Source organism: Bufo bufo, chromosome 11 (genome assembly GCF_905171765.1).
Source record: "Bufo bufo chromosome 11, aBufBuf1.1, whole genome shotgun sequence".
NCBI classification, from domain to species: domain Eukaryota; kingdom Metazoa; phylum Chordata; class Amphibia; order Anura; family Bufonidae; genus Bufo; species Bufo bufo.
Window position 1 is genome coordinate 63,627,965 of NC_053399.1, and position 26,350 is coordinate 63,654,314.

Consider the following 26,350-nt stretch of genomic DNA (forward strand, 5'->3'; position numbering starts at 1 on the left):
ACAGCATGGGGAGGATGTCTGGATGCATCTTGGACTCCCAGGTCGCTGCTGGGAACGATGTTGTCCGAGTAGTACGCCACTTTTACAGACTGACAATAATACGCACCAAACCGAAGATAAAATCGATTTTAGGGGAAATATTCTTTCCTGTATATTTACTTGTATATAAAGTGCAAGTGCTGCCAAAAATTACAAGGAAGAGGCACTCCGATACAACCTGTATATCACATAACGGAGGGCCTCATTCACATTGTGGTACAATTGTTCAGGTAGTGGGACTCCTACACTCATGAAGCCTATGCACTAAGGGAAAGGGCTGCCAAAAATTACAAGGAACCGGCACTCCAATACACCCTTTATTACACATAAAGGAGGGCATCATGCACACCCTTGAAAAATTATGATTGCTGGCCTGCTGGTGACCCTCAAAAACATTAGGAGCAAGGGCCTGCTGGTGACCCCCTAAAACATTAGGGGTAAGGGCCTGCTGCTGATCTGACCATCTAAAACATTAGGGGTAAGGGTCTGCTGCTGAGCTGACCATTTAAAACATTAGGGGTGAGGGCCTGCTGCCGAGTTGACCATCTAAAAGATTTTGTGGGCGAGGGCCTGCTGCCGAGCTGGCCATCTAAATAATTTTGTGGGCGAGGGCCTGCTGCCGAGCTGACCATCTAAAAAAATTTGTGGGCGAGGGCCTGCTGCCGAGCTGACCATCTAAAACATTAGGAGCGATGGCAGCTTAATAACATGTTGATATGATGGAGGAGGAGGACCAGAAATGGGAGATTGAACCATATACCCTTTTTAATGGTGGAAGCGGTGCATGGGAATATAATGTATTTATAACACCATAAAAGACACATTTAGAGTGCCTTTATGTTCAGCTGCTTTCCTCTGGTGGAGTAGAGAAGTCAGGGGAAATCCAGGCCTTCTTCATTTTTATAAGAGTCAACCGGTCAGCATTTTCAGTTGACAGGCAGATGTGCTTATCAGTTATTATGCACCTCAGCAGCACTAAATACACGCTCTGACAAAATGCAGGCGGCGGGGCAGGCCAGCACCTCCAAGGTGTAGATGGCCAGTTCGTGCCACGTGTCCAGCATGGACACCTAATAGTTGTAAGGCACACAGGGATCACTGAGGACGCTGACACGGTCTGCTACGTACTCCTTCACCATCTTCCAAAATGTTTCCCTCCTTGTGACACTAGGCCGCGCATCAGGTTGAGGGTGCTGGCGGGGTGTCAAAAAATTGTCCCAGGCCTTGGAGAGTGTTGCCCTGCTTCTGTTGGAACTGCTGTGTGTTCCACTCGTCTCCCCTCCTTGGTTCGCCAAGGAACTACAGACTCTGCAGCCAGCGTTGTCAGCTGGAAATTTTTGGAGCAACTTTTCCACAAGGACCTTCTGGTATTGCACCATTTTGCTTGTCCTCTCCACCACAGGAATGAGAGATGAGAAGTTCTCTTTGTAGTGGGGGTTGAGAAGGGTGAACAACCAGTAATCAGTGTTGGCCAAAATGCGTACAACGCAAGGGTCACGGGAAAGGCAGCCTAACATAAAGTCAGCCATGTGGGCCAGAGTCCCAACAGACAAGACTTCACTGTCCTCATCAGGAGGATGACTCTCAATCTCCTCATCCTCTTCCTCCTCTTCTACCAATCCACGCTGAACAGATGGAATAAAACTTCCATGGGTACTACCCTCTGTAGCGGAGGCAACCATCTCCTGCACCTCATCATCATCCAATTTGCGCTGAGAAGACGAACTGAGGGTGGTCTGACTATCACCCTGTGTTCTTTCTTCCCCCATTTCCCTCTCTTTCACATGCAAAGCATCCGCCTTAATTGTGATCAGCGAGCGTTTGAGTAGACACAGAAGTGGGATGGTTACGCTGATAATAGAGTTATCGCCGCTCACCATCTGTATTGATTCCTCAAAGTTGTGTAAAACCTAACAGAGGTCAGACATCAATGCCCACTCGTAGCTTGTGAAGAGCGGAAGCTGACTGGAAAGGCGATGACCATGTTGCAGCTGGTATTCCACTACTGCCCTCTGCTGCTCACACAGCCTGGTCAACATGTGAAACGTGGAGTTCCAGCGCGCGCTCACGTAACACAACAGTCACTGAGCTGGCAATTGCAATCGCTGCTACAACGTTGCCAGACCGGTGGAAACTGTCGATGACTTGCGGAAATGGGCACACACGGTGCACCTTCACCAGTAGCTCAGGCATATTGGGGTAGGTTTTGAGAAACCGCTGAACCTCTTGGTTGAACACGTGGGCTAGGCATGGTATGTGTGTGATCTTGCCAAGCTCCAAAGCCAACACCAAGTTATCGTTATCAGCCATTAGCAGACACAACCGTGCCTGGTTGTAGGTTGAGTGGCGAGAGTCACAGCTCAGTCTGGTCCCTTATCCCCTTCCACAGCTCTGCTGCAGTGTGCTGTTTGTCACCTAAGCATGGCCTGTTGACGCTTCCCCACTGCAGTGCTACACTGCTTCCAGCTACTGACTGATTGATAATTCATAGGTGGAAGTGGAGGAGGAGGCAGAGGAGGAGAAGGGGGGGTTGCAGCCACTAACGTAGGTGGTGGCGGAAACCCTGATGGAAGTAGTGCCCGCAATCCTTGGCGACAGTAGCACCTGTGCCATCCCAGGGTATGACTCGCTCCCGTCCTCCACAACATTCACCTAGTGTGCGGTCAGGGAAATGTAGTGTCCCTGGCCAAAAGCACTTGTCCATGTGTCAGTCATTAAGTGGACCTTCCCAATAACTGTGTTGGTCAGGGCACGGGTGATGTTATGGGACACATGCTGGTGTAAGGCTGGGACTGCACACCGTAAAAAATATTGGTGGCTTGGGACAGAGTACCGCGGGACAGCTGCCGCCATCAGGCTGCGGAAAGCCTCAGTGTCCACAAGCCTAAATGGCAACATTTCCAGGGCCAGCAATTTGGAAAGGTGCGCATTTAGTGGGTATTTACGCTTTTGTTCAAAGGCAGTACAGTGGCTCAGTGGTTAGCACTGGTGCCTTGGGGTCCTAGGTTTGAATCTGACCAAGGGCAACATCTGCATGGAGTGTGTATATTCTCCCCGTGTTTGCGTGGGTTTCCTCCGGGTGCTCCGGTTTCCTACCACAGTTCAAAGACATACTGATAGGAACCTTAGATTATGAGCCCCATTGGGGACAGTTGGATGCTAATGTCTGTAAAGCGCTATGGAATATAGTAGCACTATATAAGTGCATAAAATAAATAAATAAAATAAATAAAAGGCCTGGGGTAAAGATATCTGTACGCTGCGCTGGGGCACAGAAATGGATGTGCAAGCTGATGGTGCTTGTATAGGTCTAGGTGCATGGCAGGAGGCATCCAGGCCTGCGTCTTCGACAGGGGATTGGCCAGCAGGTAACACAGGGGAAGAAGAGGCAGTGGTGTGACCTGCAGACACTGGTTGTGGACCCAGGCATTCAGCCAACCTATTACGGTGCTTTGATGCCATGTGGCGGATCATGCTGATGGTGGTGAGGTTGCTAGTGTTCACACATCTGCTCATTTTGGTATGGCACAGGTTGCAAATGGCAATTCTTTTATCGTCCGCACTTTCCTCAAAAAAGCGCCAGAACACCTACCCCTTGGCAAGGGATATTGCCGCAAGATGGTGGTCTGGGGAACAGTTGCAGGCCTGTTTAGTGTGGCCCACCTTCTCCCCTTTGCCACCCTACTGCCTCTTCCAGCCTGTTGCGGTGCTGTGGATTCCTCCCCCTCTGTACTGCTGTCCTCTCTTGTCTTGCCACCTTCCCAGGTTGTGTCAGTGACTTCATTATCCAGCACCTCCTCTTCCACTTCTTCACTCTGGTCATCCTCCTGACTTGTTGACCTAACAACAACCTCAAATATTGACAACTGTGTCTCATTCTCATCATGAACCTTGTGATACACTAATTGCTGTACCCCGCCTTTATCTTCTTCTGACTGAGGATGCTCCAAAGTTTTGGAATCAGGGCACATTCCATGTCCCTCCTCATGTCCCTCTTGAAGAGGGCTTGGCGAGAGGCCCAAATTAAGGATTGGCGATGAAAACAGCTCCTCGGAATATCCGAGTGTGGGATCACTTGTTTTCCAAGACTTTCCATGGTGGGTGGAATGAGTCAGGGTGAGGATTCTGTTGACCAGACTTTTGGCTACTGAGACTGGACTTTGTGGAAGACAGGGTGGTGCTTAACCGACTGGAAGCATTAATTGCTGCAATCCAACCGACCACCTGGTCACACTGGTCTGACTTCAAGAGTGGTGTTCTGCGCCGCCCTGCAAACTGGGACATGAAGCTAGGTATCGTGGATAAGTGTGTTTCTTGTGCTCTGGCAGCAGGCACAGTTTCACCTCGCCCAGGGCCACGGCCTCTGCTTGCACCATCAGCATCACGGCCACTTCCCCATCCCTTACTGCTCGCCTTGCGCATATTAAATGGTATGTAGGTATGTCACATGTACAGTAGCACAGGTTTGTCACACGGTATGCAAGTGTGTCACATGTACAGTAGCACAGGTTAAACAGGAGGTATAGCGCAAGTAATGTCGCTGTCACCACCGCCTAATAAAAAATTATGGAATGGAAGAGAACTGTACAAGAAAGATGGTTTGCATCTTTCTCTCAAGGGAACGAATGTCCTCAGTGAACAGTTCAAAGTATTTGCTAAGGAGCAATTAAACTAGGAAAGGGGGGCAAAAAAGTGATAATCCAGCAGTCCGACAGCCTCCCAGAACAGTGCCAGAAGATGCCAGTAGCACATAGGTTAAGAAATAACAAGCTCAGAATCTTGTCTACAAATGCTTGCAGTTTAGGGAATAAGATCAATGAACTTGAGTCTATAATGGTATCTGAGAATATAGATTTAGTGGCTGTTACTGAGACATGGTTCAATGGGAGTAATGACTGGGATATAACAATACCAGGGTTCTCTCTATATAGGAAAGACAGAGAAGGCAAGAAAGGGGGAGGGTGGCCCTGTATGTGAAAGATAGTGTAAAATCTAATTTAATACAAGTTAGCAAGACTAATTTAGAGTCAGTTTGGGTTACCTTGCAGCTTGGTAATCATAAGGTAACTCGTGTAGGTGTGATATATAGACCACCTAGCCAAGTCAAAGAATTAGGTGATCTACTAGTTGAGGAAATAGCTAAAATGACATTGAAAGGGGAAGTTATCATTATGGGAGACTTTAATCTTCCTGATGTAAACTGGAAAATCAAAATATCTAGTTCTGCCAGGAGTACAGATATTCTAAATTCCCTACTGGGATTATCTCTAGAGCAAGTAGTTGAGGAGCCAACCTGGAAGGAGGCCATTTTAGATTTAGTATTCACAAATGGAATTTGGTATCTGATATTACTGTAGGGGAAAGCTTGGGATCTAGTGATCACCAGTCAGTGTGGTTTACTATAAGTACAGTGACTGAGTCACACCACACAAAAACAAAAGTTTTAGATTTTAGAAAAGCTGACTTTCCTAAAATTAGATTAGTGGTATATGAGTCCCTAACAGTTTCAATGGAGTCCAGGAGAAATGGGACTACTTAAAAGTGGCAATATTGAAGGCAACAGATAATTGCATTAGGCTTGTCAGTAAAAGCAAAAAAAAGGAAGAGACCACTGTGGTACTCAGCAGAAGTGGCCAAAATCATTAAAAACAAAAAGATAGCATTTAGTAATTATGAAAAATCTAAAAAAGAGGATGACATGTAAATTTATAAGATTAGACAGAGAGAGAGGCCAAACAAGTTATAAGAGCTTCTAAAGCACAGGCAGAAGAGAAATTAGCTCAGTCAGTGAAAAAAAGCGATAAGACATTCTTCAGATACATAAATGGAAAAAGAAACTAAAACAAGGAATTACCAAATTAAAAACAAAAGAAGGAAGGTATATGGAAGAAGATGACTGCCTCAATGAATACTTCTGTTCAGTTTTTACAAAGGAAAATGAAGGAAAAGGACCTCCGTTAGGAAGGAAGACTAATGAATCTTTTGATGCATGTGTCTTTACAGAGGAAGAGGTTCTAAGTCAGCTGTCTAAAATTAATACAAATAAGTCACAGGGGCCTGAAGGGATACACCCAAAGCTATTAAAAGAGCTTAGCGGTGAACTAGCAAAACCATTAGCAGATTTATTTAACCAATCACTGGTAACAGGAGTCATCCCAGAAGATTGGAAATTAGCAAATGTTGTGCCCATTCACAAGAAAGGTAGTAGGGAGGAATCGGGCAACTATAGGCCAGTAAGCCTGACATCAATAGTGGGGAAATTAATGGAAACCATACTTAAGGAGAAGATTGTGGAACATCTAAAATCCCATGGATTTAAAGATGAAAAACAGCATGGGTTTACTTCAGGGAGATCATGTCAAACTAATCTTATTGATTTTTTTGATTGGGTGACTAAAATAATAGATGGCAGAGGTGCAGTAGACATCGCTTATCTGTACTTTAGTAGGGCTTTTGATACTGTCCCACATAGAAGGCTTATCAATAAATTGCAGTCTTTGTGCTTGGACTCCCATATGGATTGAATGGATTAGGCAGAGGCTGAGGGACAGACAACAGAGGGTTGTAGTCAATGGAGTATATTCAGACCATGGTCTTGTTACCAGTGGGGTACCTCAGGGATCTGTTCTAGGATCCATATTGTTTAATATCTTTATCAGCGAAATTGCAGAAGGCCTCGATGGTAAGGTGTGTCTTTTTGCTGATGACATAAAGATTTGTAACAGGGTTGATGTTCCTGGACGGATACACCAAATGGAAAAGGATTTAGGAAAACTAGAGGAATGGTCAAAAATCTGGAAACTAAAATGTAATGTTGATAAGTGAAAGATAATGCACCTGGGGCGTAAAAACCCAAGAGCAGAATATAAAATCAGTGATACAGTCCTAACCTCAGTATCTGAGGAAAGGGATTTAGGGGTCATTATTTCAGAAGACTTAAAGGTAGGCAGACAATTTCATAGAGCATCAGAAAATGCTAGCAGAATGCTTGGGTGTATAGGGAGAGGCATTACCAGTAGAAAGAGGGAGGTGCTCATGCCGCTATACAGAGCACTAGTGAGACCTCATTTGGAGTATTGTGCGCAGTACTGGAGACCATATCTCCAGAAGGATATTAATACTTTGGAGAGAGTTCAGAGAAGAGCTACTAAACTAGTACATGGATTGCAGGATAAAACTTACCAGGAAATATTAAAGGACCTTAACATGTATAGCTTGGAAGAAAGACGAGACAGAGGGGATATGATAGAAACTTTTAAATACATAAAGGGAATCAACAAGGTAAAAGAGGAGAGAATATTTAAAAGAAGAAAAACTGCTACAAGAGGACATAGTTTTAAATTAGAGGGGCAAATGTTTAAAAGTAATATCAGGAAGTATTACTTTACTGAGAGAGTAGTGGATGCATGGAATAGCCTTCCTGCAGAAGTGGTAGCTGCAAATACAGTGAGGGAGTTTAAGCATGCATGGGATAGGCATAAGGCCACCCTTTATATAAGATAGGGCCAAGGGCTATTCATAGTATTCAGTATATTGGGCAGACTAGATGGGCCAAATTGTTCTTATCTGCTGACACATTCTATGTTTCTATGTTTCTATTACACTGAATGAATGTCACTGATATTTAAGATGCGCACACGTTAAACAGGAGGTATAGTGCAAGTAATGTCTCTGTCACCACTACCTAATAAAAAATTGCGGTGAATGAATATCACTGATATTTAGGATGCGCACACGTTAAACAGGAGGTATAGCGCAATAATGTCGCTGTCACCACCGCCTAATAAAAAATTACACTGAATGAATGTCACTGATATTTAGGATTCGCACACGTTAAGCAGGAGGTATAGCGCAAGTAATGTCGGTGTCACGAGCGGCTAATAAAAAATTACACTGAATTAATGTCACTGATATTTAGAATGGGCAAACGTTATACAGGAGGTACAGCCCAGGTAATGTCGCTGCCACCAGCAGCCAAAAAATTTGACTGAATGTCACTGATATTTCGAATACGCAAATGATATACAGGACATGTAGCTCAGGTAATGTAACTGACTGTACCAGAAACCGTCTACAGAAAAAGTACACTAGATGTCACAGATATTTTTAGGATGCGCACACTTAAAACAGGACATGTAGTGCAGGTAATGTAACTGTCTGTACCGGACACCGTCTACAGAAAAAGTACACTGGATGTCACAGATATTTTTAGGCTGCGCAAACGTTACACAGGAGATGTAGCACAGATAATGTTGCTGCCACCAGCAGCAAAAAATTACACTGAATGTCACTGATATTTCGAATACGCAAACGTTATACAGGAGATGTAGCGCAGGTAATTTAACTGTCCTCAGCGGACACCATCTACAGAAAAAGTACACTGGATGTCACAGATATTTTTAGGTTGCGCACACGTTACACAGGGGATGTAGCGCAGATAATGTCGCTGTCACCAGCGGCGAAAAAAATTACACTGAATGTCATTGATATTTCGAATATGCAAACGTTATACAGGAGATGTAGCGCAGGTAATGTAACTATCCGCAGCGGACACCGTCTATGGAAAAAGTACACTGGATGTCACGGATATTTTTAGGCTGCGCACACGTTAGACAGGAGAGGTATCGCAGATAATGTCGCTGTCTGCAGCGACCAAACAATTGCAAGCAATTTAGCGCAGATTGCGCTAAAAATATATATTGCTGCCAGATACAACTATAGTCCTTAAAAGGACTTTGGATCTCTAACAAGTTTTAGCAATTTAGTGCAGGTTGCACTAAAAATATATATTGCTGCCACGCACAATAGTCCTTAAAAGCACTTTTGGGTCTATAACAAGTATAAAAACGAAAATATTGCTATTTCAATCTCTACACTATCTCTCCCTTCTGCTCTCCAGCTCTCCCTGACTAATACTGAGTCGAGCACGTGTCATCGGGTGCTATATAGCACCTGATGACGCATTCCGGACAGCCAATCACTGTAATGCCAGCAGCCAACATGGCTACGGCATTACAGTTAAAAGCAGTACTTACCTGCACGTTTATTGGCTGCGTAGCAGGCAATAAACGTGCGGAGAGGCGACTCGAACATTGTGCTTGAGCACACGCGGTATTCGGCCGAACACCGCGATGTGCCGAGCATTGCGATGCTCGAGCCGAACTAGTGTTCAGCCGAGCATGCTCGCCCAACACTAGGAATGTCCCTTACTTCCACAGTCCACAGTACATACACAGGTCATTACTGCTTCTGCGCTCCTCTTCTGACAGTCTGACTTTGTCCACCTGAATGGATTCCTGGGCAGGTTTTGAAGCAGGGCCTCTGAAATGTTGGTGCCTGTCTGGGAGTTCTTTTCTCACGCACAGACTCCTTGCGAGGTCAACGTGGGTGGCAAGGGTGATCAAGTAGTTCAATGTGGATGAAAAGTTTCAACCAGAAAACTCATCTTTTATGTGTCCAGACAGCCCCTCCTTGAAATCTACCAAGGCCTCATTGTTCCATGACAGCTGTGATGCAAGAGTGCATAACTCTATCGCATGCTGCCAAACTGTGAGGTTGAACTGGTGGAGGTGCAGAAGGGATGAGGCTGCTGAAGTGGTACAACTAGGCAAGAAAAAGACTTTACGAAATGTAGCCAAGTACTCCTGGAGGATGCTTATCAGTGGGTCGCTGTGTTTCCACAGGCAAGTGCTTCACGGAGCAGGAGAGAAATCAGGAAAGCTTTATTGGACCGGTCAGTAGGACACTAGTGTTCCTGTAGCTCAAAGTCTATGTTGCCCTGGTTCAGGAATGCTTAGAAAATCTTAGGGTCCCTCTCATAGCCTGGGGAAAGTGGAAGGCGTAGACTGGACGCACCAGAGACTGTGACTGTCAGAGGTGGTTGTGTGACAGTGCCAGAGCGGCAGTAGTCAAATGTTCGGTTGGCTTGTTTGGGCCAGCAGGTTCCATGGTCTGAGAAAACAGTTATGGCAGTAGGTGTGGAATCAGTGTCAAGCAACAGATATGGCTTTAGGCATTATTCTGGTAGTCCCCTGGTTTTCACCCGTTAACTCCTGTACAGGGATTTGGACTTCTCTGTAGGGGAACCACCAGTCTCCTACTTTTTGAAGTAGTCTCTGTGTGACTGACAGCTGACCCATTGGACTCAGAGACATCAGTACAGAGCACAGAGGGGTGAGCCAAGACCATAGTTAGCGAAAGGCCAAGGTCAGGGCAGGCAGAGTTTAATAAACATTTCAAAGTCAGAGCAGGCAGTAAAGGTTCAATAGAGAGGTTAGGCGCAGGTCAGGTCAAGAAGGGTTAGAGTCTAGTAAACAGGCAGAAATTGGTACACAGGCAGGGGAGCATGCACCCTATGGGCAGAGGATGAAAGGCTGTGCCAGGAAGCAGGCTGCAGCCAGCATGGAGGGACAGAGCAAGCCCGGCGAGAGGAGACAGTGGAAGGGGGTCCAAAATGCTGAGAAAGGTAAGCAGAACATAGACAGCCACAGGCAGCCACTATAACATTTATGTTTTTAAATTTCAGATTTTTCTGAGCTGTATACGGTGGAAAAGTTATCAGTGATTGATAGCATTCTCTGTGTATACAGAGGTAGTTGTCAGTCACTCGTAGCTGTGCACAGGGTTGGTCTTAAGTTCAGAAAAAGAAGAGATATAAATATATAAATTACAAGTTTTACTTAATACACAAAACTATATAATATTCTGCTCAGCTTCTCCTGCTCTATAGCATACTGTCTGCAGATTGCATTGCATTTTGTGTCGACAGGTCCTTTTTAAAGTTGCCATAAAGTTGAAATGATGTCTGTTTGCATGATCCAAAGAGGATGTTAGGATTTTTACCTGTTAGAGATATATGAACGTCATTTGCACTTACATACACTTATATGTAAGGAGACTTTATGATTTTGAGAGTCGTCATCATGGACATAAGATAGCTGTTGACCTAACACTCATTTGGCCAATGATTATTTCTCCTGATGCCATCATACACATGCAAGCTCGTCTTGGCCAAGTATGTATGTGTTCTTAATAGTCGAGAGGATAAAGCCACTGCCAGGGTCCTCTGACAGCAGCTCTTCTCCCTGAGAACAAAAGGATTAGACTGTTGATATCTGACATTTCAATCCTCACAGATGCTGGGGAGAGTCAGGAGGCCTTACATTTGGTAGGTTAGTAAAAACAATAATGGAAAGTGAGTGTGATGGCAATATCCTATAGAATCACAAAGGTGCACATAGGAGCAGTAGGGCATTTTAAATTTGGCTTGTAGACATTGGAGGGTGGACATAGTCTTCAGTAGATGCAACATAATTAATAATTACAATTGACACAATATTCTTCATTCAGTTACAATGTTTAAGTAAACATTACACTTAATGGATTTATTTTTGATGAGAGATTAAATATCCAAAAACAGAATGGAAGAGTTTCTTCAGTTGGTAATTAGAGATGAGAATTCATCTCTTCCTTTGTTGCAGCATGGTCTTTGGTATCTACATTCATGCAGTAACTTGTCACGTCATGCCTCCAATTGCAGCCAAGTTTAGGCAAAAACTAGGCATGTGTGTTTTCATTTTAAATAAGAAAGCTGCAACCTGATTGGTGTCTACAGGCAACTGCACCCATTTTGATTAATCTAATGATCAGGATATGCATGTACATGTTCTCTGTATTTTCAGACTGGCTTGATCTCTAAAAGGATTTTAATGTAAGAATAAAATGTTTAATTTACTGATGAATATTAATTTCTACCTTCTTTGGAAAGGAAAGGCCGTGAAACACACTGCCCAAAGCTTCTTCACTAACGCAAATGGAGTGCGAAAAGGAATCCCAAAAGTAATGGTGGTGTTTATAGATGGTTGGCCCTCTGATAACATCGAAGAGGCGGGTATAATAGCCCGTGAATATGGCATCAATGTCTTCATTGTGTCTGTGGCTCCTCCATCTCCAGAAGAGCTTGGAATGGTTCAGGATGTGGCATTTATAGACAAGGTGATAACGGACAAACATACAATTAGCAAAGCTACACTCTTGCCATAGCAATGCATCATGGATACTGTGTTACTTAAAGAGAACCTTTCACTACAAAGTGCAGTACAATCTGAAAGCACCATGTTATAGAGCAGGAGGAGCTAAGTGGATTGATATATAGTTTTGTGGGAAAAGATTCCGTAAAATTAGTATTTTATATATTTATATCTTTACTTTTTACCCCTCCTGTGAACAGCATTGTGTATATAACTATGCATACAGAGATAGCTGCCAGTCACTGATAACACCTCCTCCCTGTACCGATAGATGTTAGAAAAAGTTAAGATATCAATAAATAAATTACAAATTTTACTGAATCTTTCCCAACAAAAATATATATGAATCTGCTCAGCTTTTCCTGCTCTATACCATGCTGCCTGCAGATTGCATAGCATTTTGTGGTGACAGGAATCTATCACCAGTTTTATGTGACCTAAGGGCAGAATAAACTAGTGACAGATCCGCTTAGCAAAACACTGGGTCACTTTCGTCAACGACCCTGCTGTTTTGTGAAAATCTTATATTGAACAACCCTAGCGCATGCTAATGAGTCCTGAATTTTTTTTAGTTCCAGGCTCTCCTGGCCCACTTGCCCCTGTTGCAAAAGGATAAAAGCTGTCAATTAGTGGCAGGGCGGCTGAGAGAGCTAGGGATGAAGTTACAGGACTAGACAAAGCCAAATCATCTTTTTTGGCTTTCCATTATGGCTTCCCATTATAACATGGTTATAACGGAAAACAATGGAATCCATAAGACAGAAATCAAAATGGAAGCCTTTAAGAGGCATTCTGTTTTGATCCGTCATAATAGAAGCCTATGGGAAAGCCTAAAGGATCCATCTGGTTTCCGTTATGCTGGACAGAAAACAAAGTCCTGTCGATAGGCCATCATGCTTGCTTGATGGTTTACTTCATTCTGCTGTCACTGATGTACTTAGATGTGCCATACTTTTACAGTTCTTGAATAACTATGTTGCTACACAATGTGACTTACATTTTTGTTCTTCTGTTCTATCTTTTTACTGTATCATCGTCAGGGGTGTACTGGAAGCTTAACATGAACCAGGGAAAAACTAAAAGTGGCCCCATTTTGTAGGCAGGTCCAAACTGGCAGAAGACTGGGCAACACAAGTAGGCAGGGACAACACAAATAGGGAAACCCAAAGTCGTCAGGCCAGCAATATCACATTGCAGCACAATATACTGCCCCCCAACCCCCTCCCCCACTGCAGTATTCAATTGTATCACCTTCCTGGGGACAGCAATACAGTTCAATTCAGGAAGGCATCTGCAGCCATTAGCCAGGCACATAGGTATCTGATACCCCTGACATTAATTACTACTGAGAGTATCAGTTGACTCGACATCCAACTGGCGGCCATAAGGAGGCCTCGGGCAGCCCCCTGGGCAACTGCCCACTGGGAAATTTCCCTGTAGGGTGTATGGCCAGTCCGCCCCTGATCACTGTTCTATACCACTATTTAGATCAGCCATGTTATTGTAGACATACATTACTGAGACATGGGTGTTCCCTTCATTATCATGTTAATATAGCTATGGATAGTGTAAGCTACAGACACTGTTTCTAATACTGTTCATAATGTTTATAGTACTATACTCCAATAATGTGGGCTCATGTTCATATAATTTACAGCGGCATATGGCTGATAGGACATATTTTATGATGTTATATACCATTCGAAACAGTTATATATGTTTTAATGGAGTATGACTATAATATTATGTCTATTGTTATATACTACTTAATAATTATACATATATACTACTCACAAAAAGTTAGGGATATTTGGCTTGTGGGTGAAATTTCGGGATGAACCTAAAATGCACTCTAACCTTTACAGGTGAACTTAATGTGACCTTCTCTAAACCTTTGAATGAACCTGTTCAATGTTTCAGTACTTTTTGCACAACTTGCTGTTATATAACAAGGAGCTTAATGGCAAAATTCACAACAGGTGTTTGATCAATGAATTACCCAATAAATTTCCTGGTCCTTAGAATTGGTATTTAAACAGTCCTCCTCATCATGCTGTTCACATTTTGACATCATGAGACCAAGACGATTTACCAAGACAACTGATCAACGATATCTCGCCATTTTAAGGCTTCAAGCATTATGTTCTCAGACGGAAGTGGCGACTGAGCTTAGAGTGTCATAGAGTGTCTTCAGCAGGTTGCAACAGAGATACACAGAGACTGGAGGAGTCACAGAAAGGCACAGAGTGGACGTCCTTTGACCACATCCCACACTGATGACCTCTTCATTGTGATCAATGCCCTGCGGAACCGGATGATGAATACCAAACAACTCTGGCACATTTAAGGGAAGTGAGAGTCACCCAAGTGTCACGACAGACCATTCGAAACCATTTTCATCAGTGTGGCCTGTTTGCTAGATGACCTGCAAGGGTACCTGACCACAGGCGTCATCGTCTTGCATCTACACTGGACGATGGACCAGTGGGCCTCAGTGCTGTTCACTGATGAAATTCGATTCCCGTTGAGCAGAAATAATGTCCACCAACGATGTTGGTGGCATCAAGGAGAGAGTTATGCATCAGCCACTGTTGTCCCCAGACGAGCCTTTGGTGGTGGTGGTGTTACAGTGTGGGCAGGTGTGTCTAGTCAATACAGAACTGACCTACACTTTGTGAAAGGTACAATGACAAGCCCATACTACTTGAATAACATCATTAATCCAGTCATTGTGCCTCTGCATGAACAACACAGGCCTAATTTTATCTTCATGGACGAGAATGTGCCAGCTCATCATTAGGGAACGGCTGCTTGAGACTCGGGTACTTCAAATAGAGTGGCCTGCACTTTCTCAGATCTGAATCCCTTTGTAAACCTATGGGATCAGCTGAGTTGCCGTGTAGAGGCTCAGAACTCTGTATCCCAGAACCTCAATGACCTGAGGGCAGTCCTTCAAGAAGAGTGGGATGTCATGCCTCAGCAGACAATAAGTCGACTTGTGAACAGACAGAGACGTCTTTGTCAAGCTGTAGTTGATGCCCATTGACATTTTTGTGGGGGTATACCCACCATTGTTGTTGGCCTTTGTTTCAATAAATTGTTTGAGGAGGAAATCACCATTACATGCTTCTACTGAAATGCCCTACATGCATGATATGGAACATGTAAAAAGTACAGTGTTTAAAAAGTTCAGAATACAGAATATTATAAATTTCACCCGACACTTTTTGTGAATAGTGCATATATATAGGCTGTAAACAAGGTCTGGGACAGGCCAAAACATTAGCCTTTATCTATCGTTTTAATGCTGGATGGATGAATAAAGAAATATACCAAAAATAATACAAAATGCGGTTATTAATATATTGGTTGGATTTTATAACCAGATGGTGTCGGGTTATTTTAGTCGCATAAAGTTCTCAATGGAGAATAAATTAGAAGCATATTGTATTTGTTTCACTTTATCTACCAGCTTAGTTCGGTTTATGTTGTTAGATAGTCTTTAACACATTAGTGTAACAACGGATTTGACCACTTTATTGCACTGTTATAACTTTAGTTGTACTGTTGGTTAGTATTTAAGGTGTTAATAGCATACTTATTTAGTCTGCTTGCTGTCGTAACAGATTTTAGTTATGTTGTTAGTCAATAGTTAATATGTGAGTGACATGTTGTATTCGGTCACGTATAATCAATTCAGCCACATACAGTGGATATAAAAATTCTACACACCCCTGTTAAAATGTCAGGTTTCTGTGATGTAAAAAAAAATGAGACAAAGATAAATCATTTAAGAACTTTTTCCACCTTTAATGTGACCTATAAACTGTACAACTCAATTGAAAAACAAACTGAAATCTTTTAGGTAGAAGGAAGAAAAAAAAAAAATAATAATAATAATATGGTTGCATAATTGTGCACACCCGTAAACTAATACTTTGTTGAAGAACCTTTTGATTTTATTACAGCACTCAGTCTTTTTGGGTATGAGTCTATCAGCATGGCACATTTTGACTTGGCAAGATTTGCCCACTCTTCTTTGCAAAAACACTCCAAATCTGTCAGATTGCGAGGGCATCTCCTGTGCACAGCCCTCTTCAGATCACCCCACAGATTTCCAATCGGATTCAGGTCTGGGGTCTGGCTGGGCCATTCCAAAACTTTAATCTTCTTCTGGTGAAGCCATTCCTTTGTTGATTTGGATGTATGCTTTGGGTCGTTGTCGTGACTCCTCAACCGCATGCAATTGCCTGCGGTATGGTTTAGGTCTTCAATCACAGCTGAGGGCCGCTGGTTTGTGGCCTCACCTGTGGTTGCCGCGGGCAACTAGTTGTATGGTGTTAGTTTCAGCAGAGCAGCCTGAGCGGTGCTGGGCAGCTTGCTGCATTGCATGCGGTTGCACCTAACAGCACTCATGTTGGGTGTTGTGTTTGTTTGTCTGTTGTGCACTGTGTTTTGTGTTGTGTGTGCACTAGGACTCTTCCCTTCACTGTGGCTGCCCGTGGCAACGTTTGGTTGGATGTGTACATGTGGTGGCAGTGTCCCGGCCTGCTGGCTGACTCCCAGGACATGGTAGCCACCCATGTCATTGCCTGCGGCAACAGCCACAGTGTGATCTTGGTTTGGTCACTTCCCCTTTAAGTGGTGGTTTCCCTTCCCTGGTGTTGGGAGGGTTAACTCCCTTTCTGTGTGTGTGAGACACTGGGTGTGTCTGTGTGGGTGTGGCCTCTTAGGCCTATAAAGCCTCAGTGTTTGGCATGTCTCAGTGGGTTGCTTCAGCCATGAGTAGCTGGAGCAGCCTCCTGTGTATATCATCTGCCAGTGGGGGCCACCCTTGTGGTCATAGGTTTATCTGTGAAGTATTAGTTATGTTTGCATGATGTTCAGTTGATGTTTCCCTTTGTTTCCTATTTAGTGCAACTTGTGTTCTGTGGACATGAGTAGTGCATGCATGGGTTCCAGTCAGCGTGGCTGTGACAGGTACGTGTGGAACTTGTTTAGTTCCCCTGTAGTTCCCCTGTCATATCTGTATGTTGTATGTGTTCCCCCATTCCTTGCAGCTTGGCCAGTGAGACCCCTGTTCCTCCGCGTTCAGAAGGAACAGGCCGTCTTACCCTGCTCCTAGGTTAGGGCCATCTTGAGGGCTAGCAGGGACTTCAAGGTTCTGGTGCATGAGCCCTCCTACCATCAAGGTTGGCTCATGTAGCTAGGAGTCAGGGTCAGGTTAGGGATGCGTTTAGGAGGTGACCTGCTCCCTAATCCTGTCGTCCTGACCGAGCCGCCTTACATCTTCGGGCATCGCACAGCTGAGGATTTTCCCATCCTCAGCCGTGACAAGTACCTCTTCATGTTTCTAGCAGAAGCCTGAAGGTCTTGTGCCAATATGGACTGGTATTTGGAACTATTCATAATTCCCTCTAGCTTAACTAAGTCCCCAGTTCCAGCTGAAGAAAAACTGCCCCAAAGCATGATGCCGCCACCACCACCATGCTTCACTGTGCGTATGGTGTTCTTTTGGTGATGTGCAGTGTTGTTTTTGTGCCAAACATATATTTTGGAATTATGGCCAAAATGTTCAACCTTGGTTTCATCAGACCATAACACCTTTTACCACATGCTTTTGGGAGACTTCAGATGTGTTTTTGCCAAATGTAGCATGGCTTGGATGTTTTTCTTCGTAAGAAAAGGCTTTCGTCTTGCCACTCTACCCCATAGCCCAGACATGTGAAGAATACGGGATATTGTTGTCATATGTACCACACAGACAGTACTTGCCAGATATTCCTGCAGCTCCTTTAATGTTGCTGTAGGCCTCTTGGTAGCCTCCCAGACCAGTTTTCTTCTCGTCTTTTCATCAATTTTGGAGGGACGTCCAGTTCTTGGTAATGTCACTGTTGTGTCATATTTTCTCCACTTGATGATGACTGTCTTCACTGTGTTCCATGGTATATCTAATGCCTTGGAAATTCTTTTGTACCCTTCTCCTGACTGATACCTTTTAACAATGAGATCCCTCTGATGCTTTGGAAGCTCTCTGTGGACCATGGCTTTTGCTGTGGGATGCAACTAAGAACATTTCAGTAAAGACCAACTAGAGCAGATGAACTTTATTTGGGGTTAATCAGAGGCACTTTAAATGATGACAGGTGTATGCTGACTCCTATTTAACAGGATTTTGAATGTGATTGCTTAATTCTGAACACAGCTAGATCCCCAGTTATAAGAGGGTGTGCACACTTATGCAACCACATTATTATTTTTTTTGTTTTGTTTTCTTCCCTCCACCTAAAATATTTCATTTTCAATTGAGTTGTACAGTTTATAGGTCACATTAAAGGTAGAACAAGTTCTGAAATGATTTATCGTTGTCTCATTTTTTTACAGCACAGAAACCTGACATTTTAACAGGGGTGTGTAGACTTTTTATATCCACTGTATTTCTAGATGTATCAGGGTAGTCAATATGTTCTGCACAACACGACAACTGGGTATCTCTGCTACCTTGGGCAGAGTTCTCCTATAATAACCACACCAGTGAATCCACTGGATCCTCCCCATTCTTTGTCATCTATGGTCAACTTCCTATTGACTAACAACATAACTAAAATCTGTTACAACAGCAAGAGGACTAAAAAAGTATGCTATTTTAAGTACTAACCAACAGTACAACTAAAGTTATAACAGTGCAATAAAGTGGTCAAATCTGTTGTTACACTAATGTGTTAAAGACTATCTAACAACATAAACCCGAAGTAAGCTGGTAGATAAAGAGAAACAAATACAACGATGTGCTTCTAATTTATTCTCCATTGAGAACCTTATGTGACAAAAATAACCCGACAACATCTGGTTGCAAAATCTAACCAATATATTAATAACCGCATTTTGTATTATTTTTGGTATATTTTTAATTTTATATGCGTGAGCTCCGCATTTAAAGGACTGGGATCACTAAATTGAAAGCATTATTTTTATGTGTATTAAATGATTTTATGTATTGTATGAAAAGTAAATGTGTTTATGTATTTTATGAATTGTTATAAGTATAAGTAAAGACACATGCAAATGAATGTGAGCCGGCCAATTTGTCTTTTCATACAAAACCACGGTTTTCGCTGAGAGGTAGCCAGCAGGCCAGGCTCCAGTCAGCTGGTGAGCATCCCCCAATCTGAAACTATTGGATATACAATTTAATTGTATATTCTTCTGAAGAAAAGAAGAAAAAAATATATATATTTATATATATATATTCTTCTGTTGAAACCAACACAATTTGGTTCATCAGGTACAGCTTGTGTTCGTCATATGAAGCATCTGGCGCTGCATTGTGGTTTCCACTTATAACAAAAACCATACGCAAATGTGAACTGAACCTTAGTATTGTAAGCTATAGTTGAATAGTTTGAGAGTTTTACAACAAAATCACTCTACCTTGTATTTTCCAGGCTGTCTGCAAGAACAACAGTTTTTTCTCCTTCCATATGCAAAACTGGTTTGGCACAGCAAAGTATGCAAAGCCATTGGTCCAGAAGTTGTGTACACATGAACGGCTTCTCTGCAGCAAGACCTGTTACAACTCTGTCAACATTGCTTTCCTGATTGATGGCTCCAGTAGCGTAGGTGACCAAAATTTCCGCCTTATGTTGGAATTCATGAGTAACATTGTACGTGCATTTGAGGTCTCTGATGTGGGGGCAAAAGTGGCTGCAGTACAGTTTACCTACGATCAACGCCTAGAGTTTGGCCTGAATGATTACACCAACAAGGATGATGTGTTACGAGCCCTTTACAACATCCGATACATGAGTGGAGGAACTGCTACCGGGGATGCCATCAGTTTTACTGTACGCAATGTGTTCGAGCCAACCAAGGATGGACACAACAAAAATTTTCTGGTTATTATAACTGATGGGCAGTCATATGATGATGTCAGGGGTCCGGCCATCACAGCACACAGAGCAGGTAAATGAAACTGAAGTATTGTTAAAATTGCTGCAACTACAAAATGTCAGATGATGATTCCAAACCACGTTTATATTTTTTCCTGGCATTGCTGCATTTTCAGGCTTTGGTTGTGACTGATTATCCACAGTTTTCATATTGACAATATCAATCAATGACTGTTTTGTTTTTTACTTGTGGTATAGCAATATGGCTTTCTATAAACACAGTACTAGGTAGATAAATGCATTCATATTTACATGAATATAATTGGTATTGATACTTATCCAACAAAAATGAGTGAAATTGATTTCATTTAACCATAAAAATACTCTTTATTAGACATGATTAAATAATAATAATAATATCATCATGATTCATGTAACATAATATCAGTGGGGAATACACACAGATTTCACCACTGTATCAACCCCTATCTAATTCATACTATAATATGACTAATGCCGTCTACACAGCTAATAATGAAGGAGCTGCCTATTCACAAAATGGTGACCACTGACCAGTTATCAGTAGCAATAGTATTAATCTAAATAGATATAGGGCATATTACACCTCAAACCTATACTGTGCTCTACTAGTCTCTATAACTGTCAGTAGTGTAGACATAGCAATGCACCGTAAAATGCGATAATATCACACCTAAGAGTGACGGGGATGGTGGTGAAACTCTCCTTGACGCGCGTTTCGCAGCCCCGCAAAAAAAAAGAACATGTCCTAATTTTGTCCACAGCCACGGACAAAAAAAGGCTTTTCTATTGTAGTGCTGGCCATGTGCGGTCCACAAAATGGCTGATGTCCGTGTTTCCATGATCCGCAATTTGAGGACGTGTGAATGGACCCTAACCTGTATTTCATTCATTTAAATTCCTGCTCATACTATACTTTGACATCAAGGAGGCAGTCCTATCAGTGATTGACAGCTATCGCTGTATGTCATAGAGGAGAGGCTGTCAATCACTGATATGACAAGAATAAGCAGGAATTTAAATGAATCAAATACAACTAATAATGCATCTTTCCCCCAAAACTATGCCTCAATCTGCTCAGCTTCTCCTGCTCTATAACATGCTTCTGGCAGCTCAGATACCATTTTCAATGTGACAACATACCTGAGCTTTTAAATCATCAGTTTTGTGACTGAAACAAATGACACAAAAAAACTTTGAACACATGCTATTTTAAATTGGATATACAGTCTTGTAGTTTGTGGCGCTGGTGGTCTGTGCCCACAGAGGAAAGTAAGCCAGCTGCGCGTTACTCACCCTGCCATGATCCGGTCTCATTCTGGTGCTGGCAGTGCTTCCAGCCGCTGCCATTCTTGACAGTGTACTCAGGCTGCAGCCTAGGCATCCTCTGCTAGATCTCCCAGCTTTTAGGGCACGTATGCACGCTATTGGCCTCTTAAATGGCCAGCACATGCACATTTAAATGTTTCACTAGCCAATGGCTGGATGTGCCTGGGAATTTGATGCACCCTCCTCAGTAGAAAGGTGCCTGAGTTTTATATTTCTAGCGTGCTAGTATTTCAGTGAAGATGTGCTTTCTGTTTTCCTGCCTGTGTACCGTGCCTGTGTCTGTTCTTTGACTCTGATTGTCCACTGCCTGCTCCAACCTTAGCCTGTCTACTGTAGTAAACCATTGCTGCCTGCCCCCGAACTTAGACCACTTTAACGGATATGCACAAACTCAGCCTGTCCGGATTTCTGCCTGTGTCTAATTAGGTATATTTTGCCTGATCACTTGGTGCTCTGCACTGGTGTCTCTGACTCCCTTGGTTCAGCTGCCAACTACACTGGGACTATTCTAAGAGGTAACCTGCAACAAAGTCCAGATCCCTGTATGGAGTAAAAATCTGGGACATACCAACGTAATGCCCTTAGGTATAGCCGCAAGCCAAAGCGGTTAGTTGGCACAGTGAGTCCACGTGCACTGTCTGTAAGAGTAAGCTCAGGCCATGGATCCCGCTGGCCCACCAGTATGGGTCTGCCAAATCTAGTTCTAGAAATGGCTTAGGAGTGTGAACAGCAAGAGCAAATATTGTCATCCCTGTATAATGTCGATGCCCACCTTAATACCCTTACAATTACCGCAGCCACCAGCAGCAGCCATTGCCTCCTTACACCATCTGAAGCCTGGATAAACTTGCTCTGGGAGAGGAATGATCGCGTCACTAATAACATTTCCTGGATAGCTTCTGCACCAAGGCTCACTCACTGTTGGCCAATATGCGATCCAGTTCCAAACCCTGGTCTCAGTCTAATTCTATATTGGGGACCTTCCCGTCATTCCAACTACCCAGCTTCTGTTCAGCCTGCTCGACCTCAACTTTTACCCCAAACTCTACCAGTAGCATACTATAGTTTTCTTGATGATTTTGACAAGAAAGAGTCCCTGCCACCTGGAAGGGATCACCTCTTATTTGGGGGTCATTCTCACAATGATCTTCATCGACCACATGGTTAGGGGCCAAACATTGCTTTTATTTGGCACCTTAGCAAAACTAAAACAAACAATACAAATAAAACACCTGCCCGGCTTTGCTCTAACTAAACATGAGGACTCCCTACCTCACTGAAAGCCCCGTTCACACACGGGAAGAACATGCAGCTTTACCCAGCCTAACAATCCAGCACTTCCAGGCTGTAACAAAGTCCAGTACCTTTTGGGGGATTGTGGCCCAGAAGTCCTCCTGACTCTGGCCTAGCGACCGTCTATTCCAAGACCTCGCGGAGTCCCCCAAAGTTCAGGCTAACACCTAGCCCCATGGCCCCTCAGCCAGCTCGGCTGAGCCCACTTGTACAGAGCCTTGCCAGGCCTCTGCTGCACACAGACTCTTCCCCCTCCTAACAGTCTGGACTGGGCTCTTATCCCAGACTGATTGTTCCACCTGGTGCAGCCTCTGACCTGCTGATTGACAGCGAAGAAATGGAAACTCCTGCCATATCTCTCCCCTAGCAGCCGTGAGGCCTGTCACTGCCTCACACACCCTATTATCCTTATGATTGTCCAATTGACTTGATACCTTGGTCCACACCTCCTCATCGCTGTGTATATCGAGGACTAAGCAAAATAATATTACAGAATAAGTCAGCAGTGTACAGAAAAGTCATGCACTTTAGGGCGGGAAATTCTTTTAAAAATACAAAATACCTTAATAAAGTATATTACAAAACCTGTTATTAGGGCATTAGGGACATGTTCACAAAAATGTATTCAAAAGTTTAGTTACTCTTTAAACTGAAACAACAACTACATTTCCAATCTCTTTTCTTGTATAGTAGAGTTACATTTAACATAGCGGTCATTAGAGCCTCCAAAGGAGAAGAGGTTCCTGAATAGCAAATTATATTAGTTAAAGGGGTTATCCAAGACTATAAAATGCCCCCCCCCCCCCCCATATGCTGGGCCCCTCACAATGAATATACTTACCTGGCTCCCCACTCCCTGCGCCGCTCGTGGTCCTCGCACCTCCACTGCTGCTTCTCCCTGTGTGCGGATGAAAACATCCGGTGTCAGGGAAAAGCAGCCAGGAGTGATGCGGGGAGCCAGGTAAGTATTTTCAATGTGAGGGGCCCAGCATATGGGGGGGGGCATCTTATAGTCTTGAAATAACTCCTATAAGTTGTAAGGTGAGAGAGTAGGCAGATTTGCTCCTCAGAAATGGACTATCAGCTAGAAAATGTATTCTGAAAGACATTTGACAGTGGAGCTTTGGTTGATTTGAATGTATAATTACCCCTTATAAAAGAAAAAGGCAATTGTTACTGAATGTCATTAATATTATAAACCAGTGTTTGTTATAACCTTTTCTTTCTGCATATACCTTTAGGAGTAACAGTCTATACTGTTGGTGTCGCATGGGCGCCTTTAGAAGACCTGAAGGATATGGCATCTGAACCCAAGAATTCCCACACATTCTTCACCAGAGAATTCCCAGGGCTGGAGCAAATTGTTCCCAGCATTATTCGCGGCATCTGTAGAGATTATCTGGATTCACAGAAGTGAAATTATGAGGCAGAACATCTCCCTAGAAAGGATTGTTAAAAAGGAAGCCTTGCAAATTTAGCCTCTTTATCTAGGTGATATGTTATGCACGTTACCTGTACAGATATCAGATGAGCTGATATCATTTGTCAAAAAGTTTGATCATTTTGTAAAATGTAAATAATCCATCTTTATAGGCTTTCATTAAGACCTTTGCATATATGCATATCACATCAGTTAAAATCCACCCACTGCTTTTTGCTTAAGGCTGCATTCACACAGCAATTTATGGTGTATGTAAGAAACAGGAAAACTGTTCCTCAGGAAATGTTTACTGCACCGGTTCTAATGGAATCCAATCTTGGTTCTGACACAAAGTATACTGACCATAAATATGGCCCTGTGAATTTATTGCTAAAAGCACATGATATATGCACAGCCTACCTGTAGTGCAGCAATGTATGTCTGCACATTGACATTATAGAGTATGTTTAAGAAATGCATTATTTGTGGTATACCATTTTTCTGTTCCCAGAGTATGACGCAGCAATTATACCGAAAGAGTGATTAAATCAGAAGGATTGTCCCTGATTGACATGGTTCTTAATTTTCTACAGTGTATGTCTATACAAATGTACGGAGACACACAAGATGGAGTCCTAATAACCAACTTTAATCAGGCAAAAAGTATAAGATAAGAAGTGTGTTATATTTAAGACAATGAGAAGAAAAGCACTGAGAATAGCACACTGTTTCCCAGTAATCCAACTCACCAACATCTGTCTTGTAAAGTAGTCAGACAGGATTTTTATTTAAAAAGAAATTTTTAATAAAATTTGCTCACCTTGGGAATGTGAAAAATACCATTCCATACCTATTCCATCATCTGCAAGTAATCTGTGCAATATAGAAAGCAACACCAGGCGCAGTAATATCATAGAATAGCTTCAATGTAAGTACAAAAGTGAATGTGGACAGGTAGTGTTCAAAAACAGATTGAAATTATTTCCAAAACCTGCATGCAACAAAACAAAAGTGGAAAAACTCATTTTAAATCTTTGTAATCTTTCTAAAATTTCTTTCATTGAAATTCTGCATAAACAAGCAAAATAAAACAAAATATTAACCAGGATTACAATAAACCAATATCCCACCCTGAGGTTTTTTTTTGCACAGATGACCACAATTATCTACCGTGTTCAGTATTTATACGAAGATGTACCTGTATAGTACATTTACCTGTATATATATTTATACGTTTGATAACTGAAGATTGACACATTAGCACAAGTATGTAATGTTACTATCAAATAAATGCATTGGCTAAACATTCCTTTCGAAATTATTCCTAAAACCGACGGTGGACAATCATTTGGTTTTACTGCTGTGTATCATTTTCCAAAGAACTGTATAGGAAGCCATTAAAGTGGTTGTCTGGGTTCAGAGCTGCTCCGATGCTCTCCTTTGCCCTACGCTGAATTGCGCAGGGCAAAGGCATTTTGTGGCGTTCCGGTGACATATTGGGCTCTCCTTCGGCCTGCCAGGAGGAGGCTTCCGCCCATCAGAGCCGGTGACGTCACCTGGCAGTGTGTTATAGTAAATAAAAGAGCTCTTGCCCTGCGTGATCCTGCTCCGATGCTCAAGCTAGGTGGGGCTGCCTGGGTAAAATTATGGGTTCAGCTCTGAACCCAGACAACCCCTTTAAGGAAGAACCCAAAAGCATAGAATGGTGCAGAAATAGGAATCAAAAACCAAATACGTTTTGCTACTACATGATCTTTGGATATTAAAGGGGTTGTCCGGGATTGGTGACATTTGTTTAATAGCACCAAAGTCACCTTAAATGCATATATATCTGTGTGTTATCTTTATTTTTCTATTGTGATCCCCGATTCATCAGATCCAAATTGCGAGCCAGAAGTGAGGATATTCTAAATGTTAGTGACGTACCAGGCTCCTATGTGGAGAGTGAAGCCTCTTCTGCCGCTTCGCAAGGGGCCCGGTGACGTCACACAGAGGTTACACACAGGTTAGTAGGCGGTAACTGGCAGTGCTAGGTAATGCCCCTCTGGGCCAGTGACGTCACCGGTCATTCAGGAGCGTTATCCTGTAAAGAAGGAGGCAGAGAACTGTGCTATTTAGCATAGTCCACACCTCCCATCTACATTACATATGAGTGGCAGGAGGCGGAGTAGCAATGAGGGGATTACATACACGGAGGAGTGGAGACTGCTGTGACATATAGCCTGGCAGCGGCGATGGGACCCACAAGGCACTGCGGCCGGAAATTACAGAAATGTAAACATTGCTGAAATTTTTGAAAACCAACAGGGGGA

General features: G+C 43.0%; 1 protein-coding gene across 1 annotated transcript in view; it reads left to right on the forward strand.

The window, feature by feature from the left end:
• Positions 1–24,080, forward strand: part of COCH (cochlin) — a 186,625-nt gene extending 162,545 nt beyond the window's left edge. The window contains exons 9-11 of the mRNA XM_040411000.1: positions 11,807–12,033; positions 19,514–20,030; positions 23,860–24,080. Coding sequence (XP_040266934.1) covers positions 11,807–12,033; positions 19,514–20,030; positions 23,860–24,035 — 920 coding nt within the window. The 3' untranslated portion in view covers positions 24,036–24,080. The remainder of the gene's footprint in view (positions 1–11,806; positions 12,034–19,513; positions 20,031–23,859) is intronic.
• Positions 24,081–26,350: the final 2,270 nt, after the last annotated feature.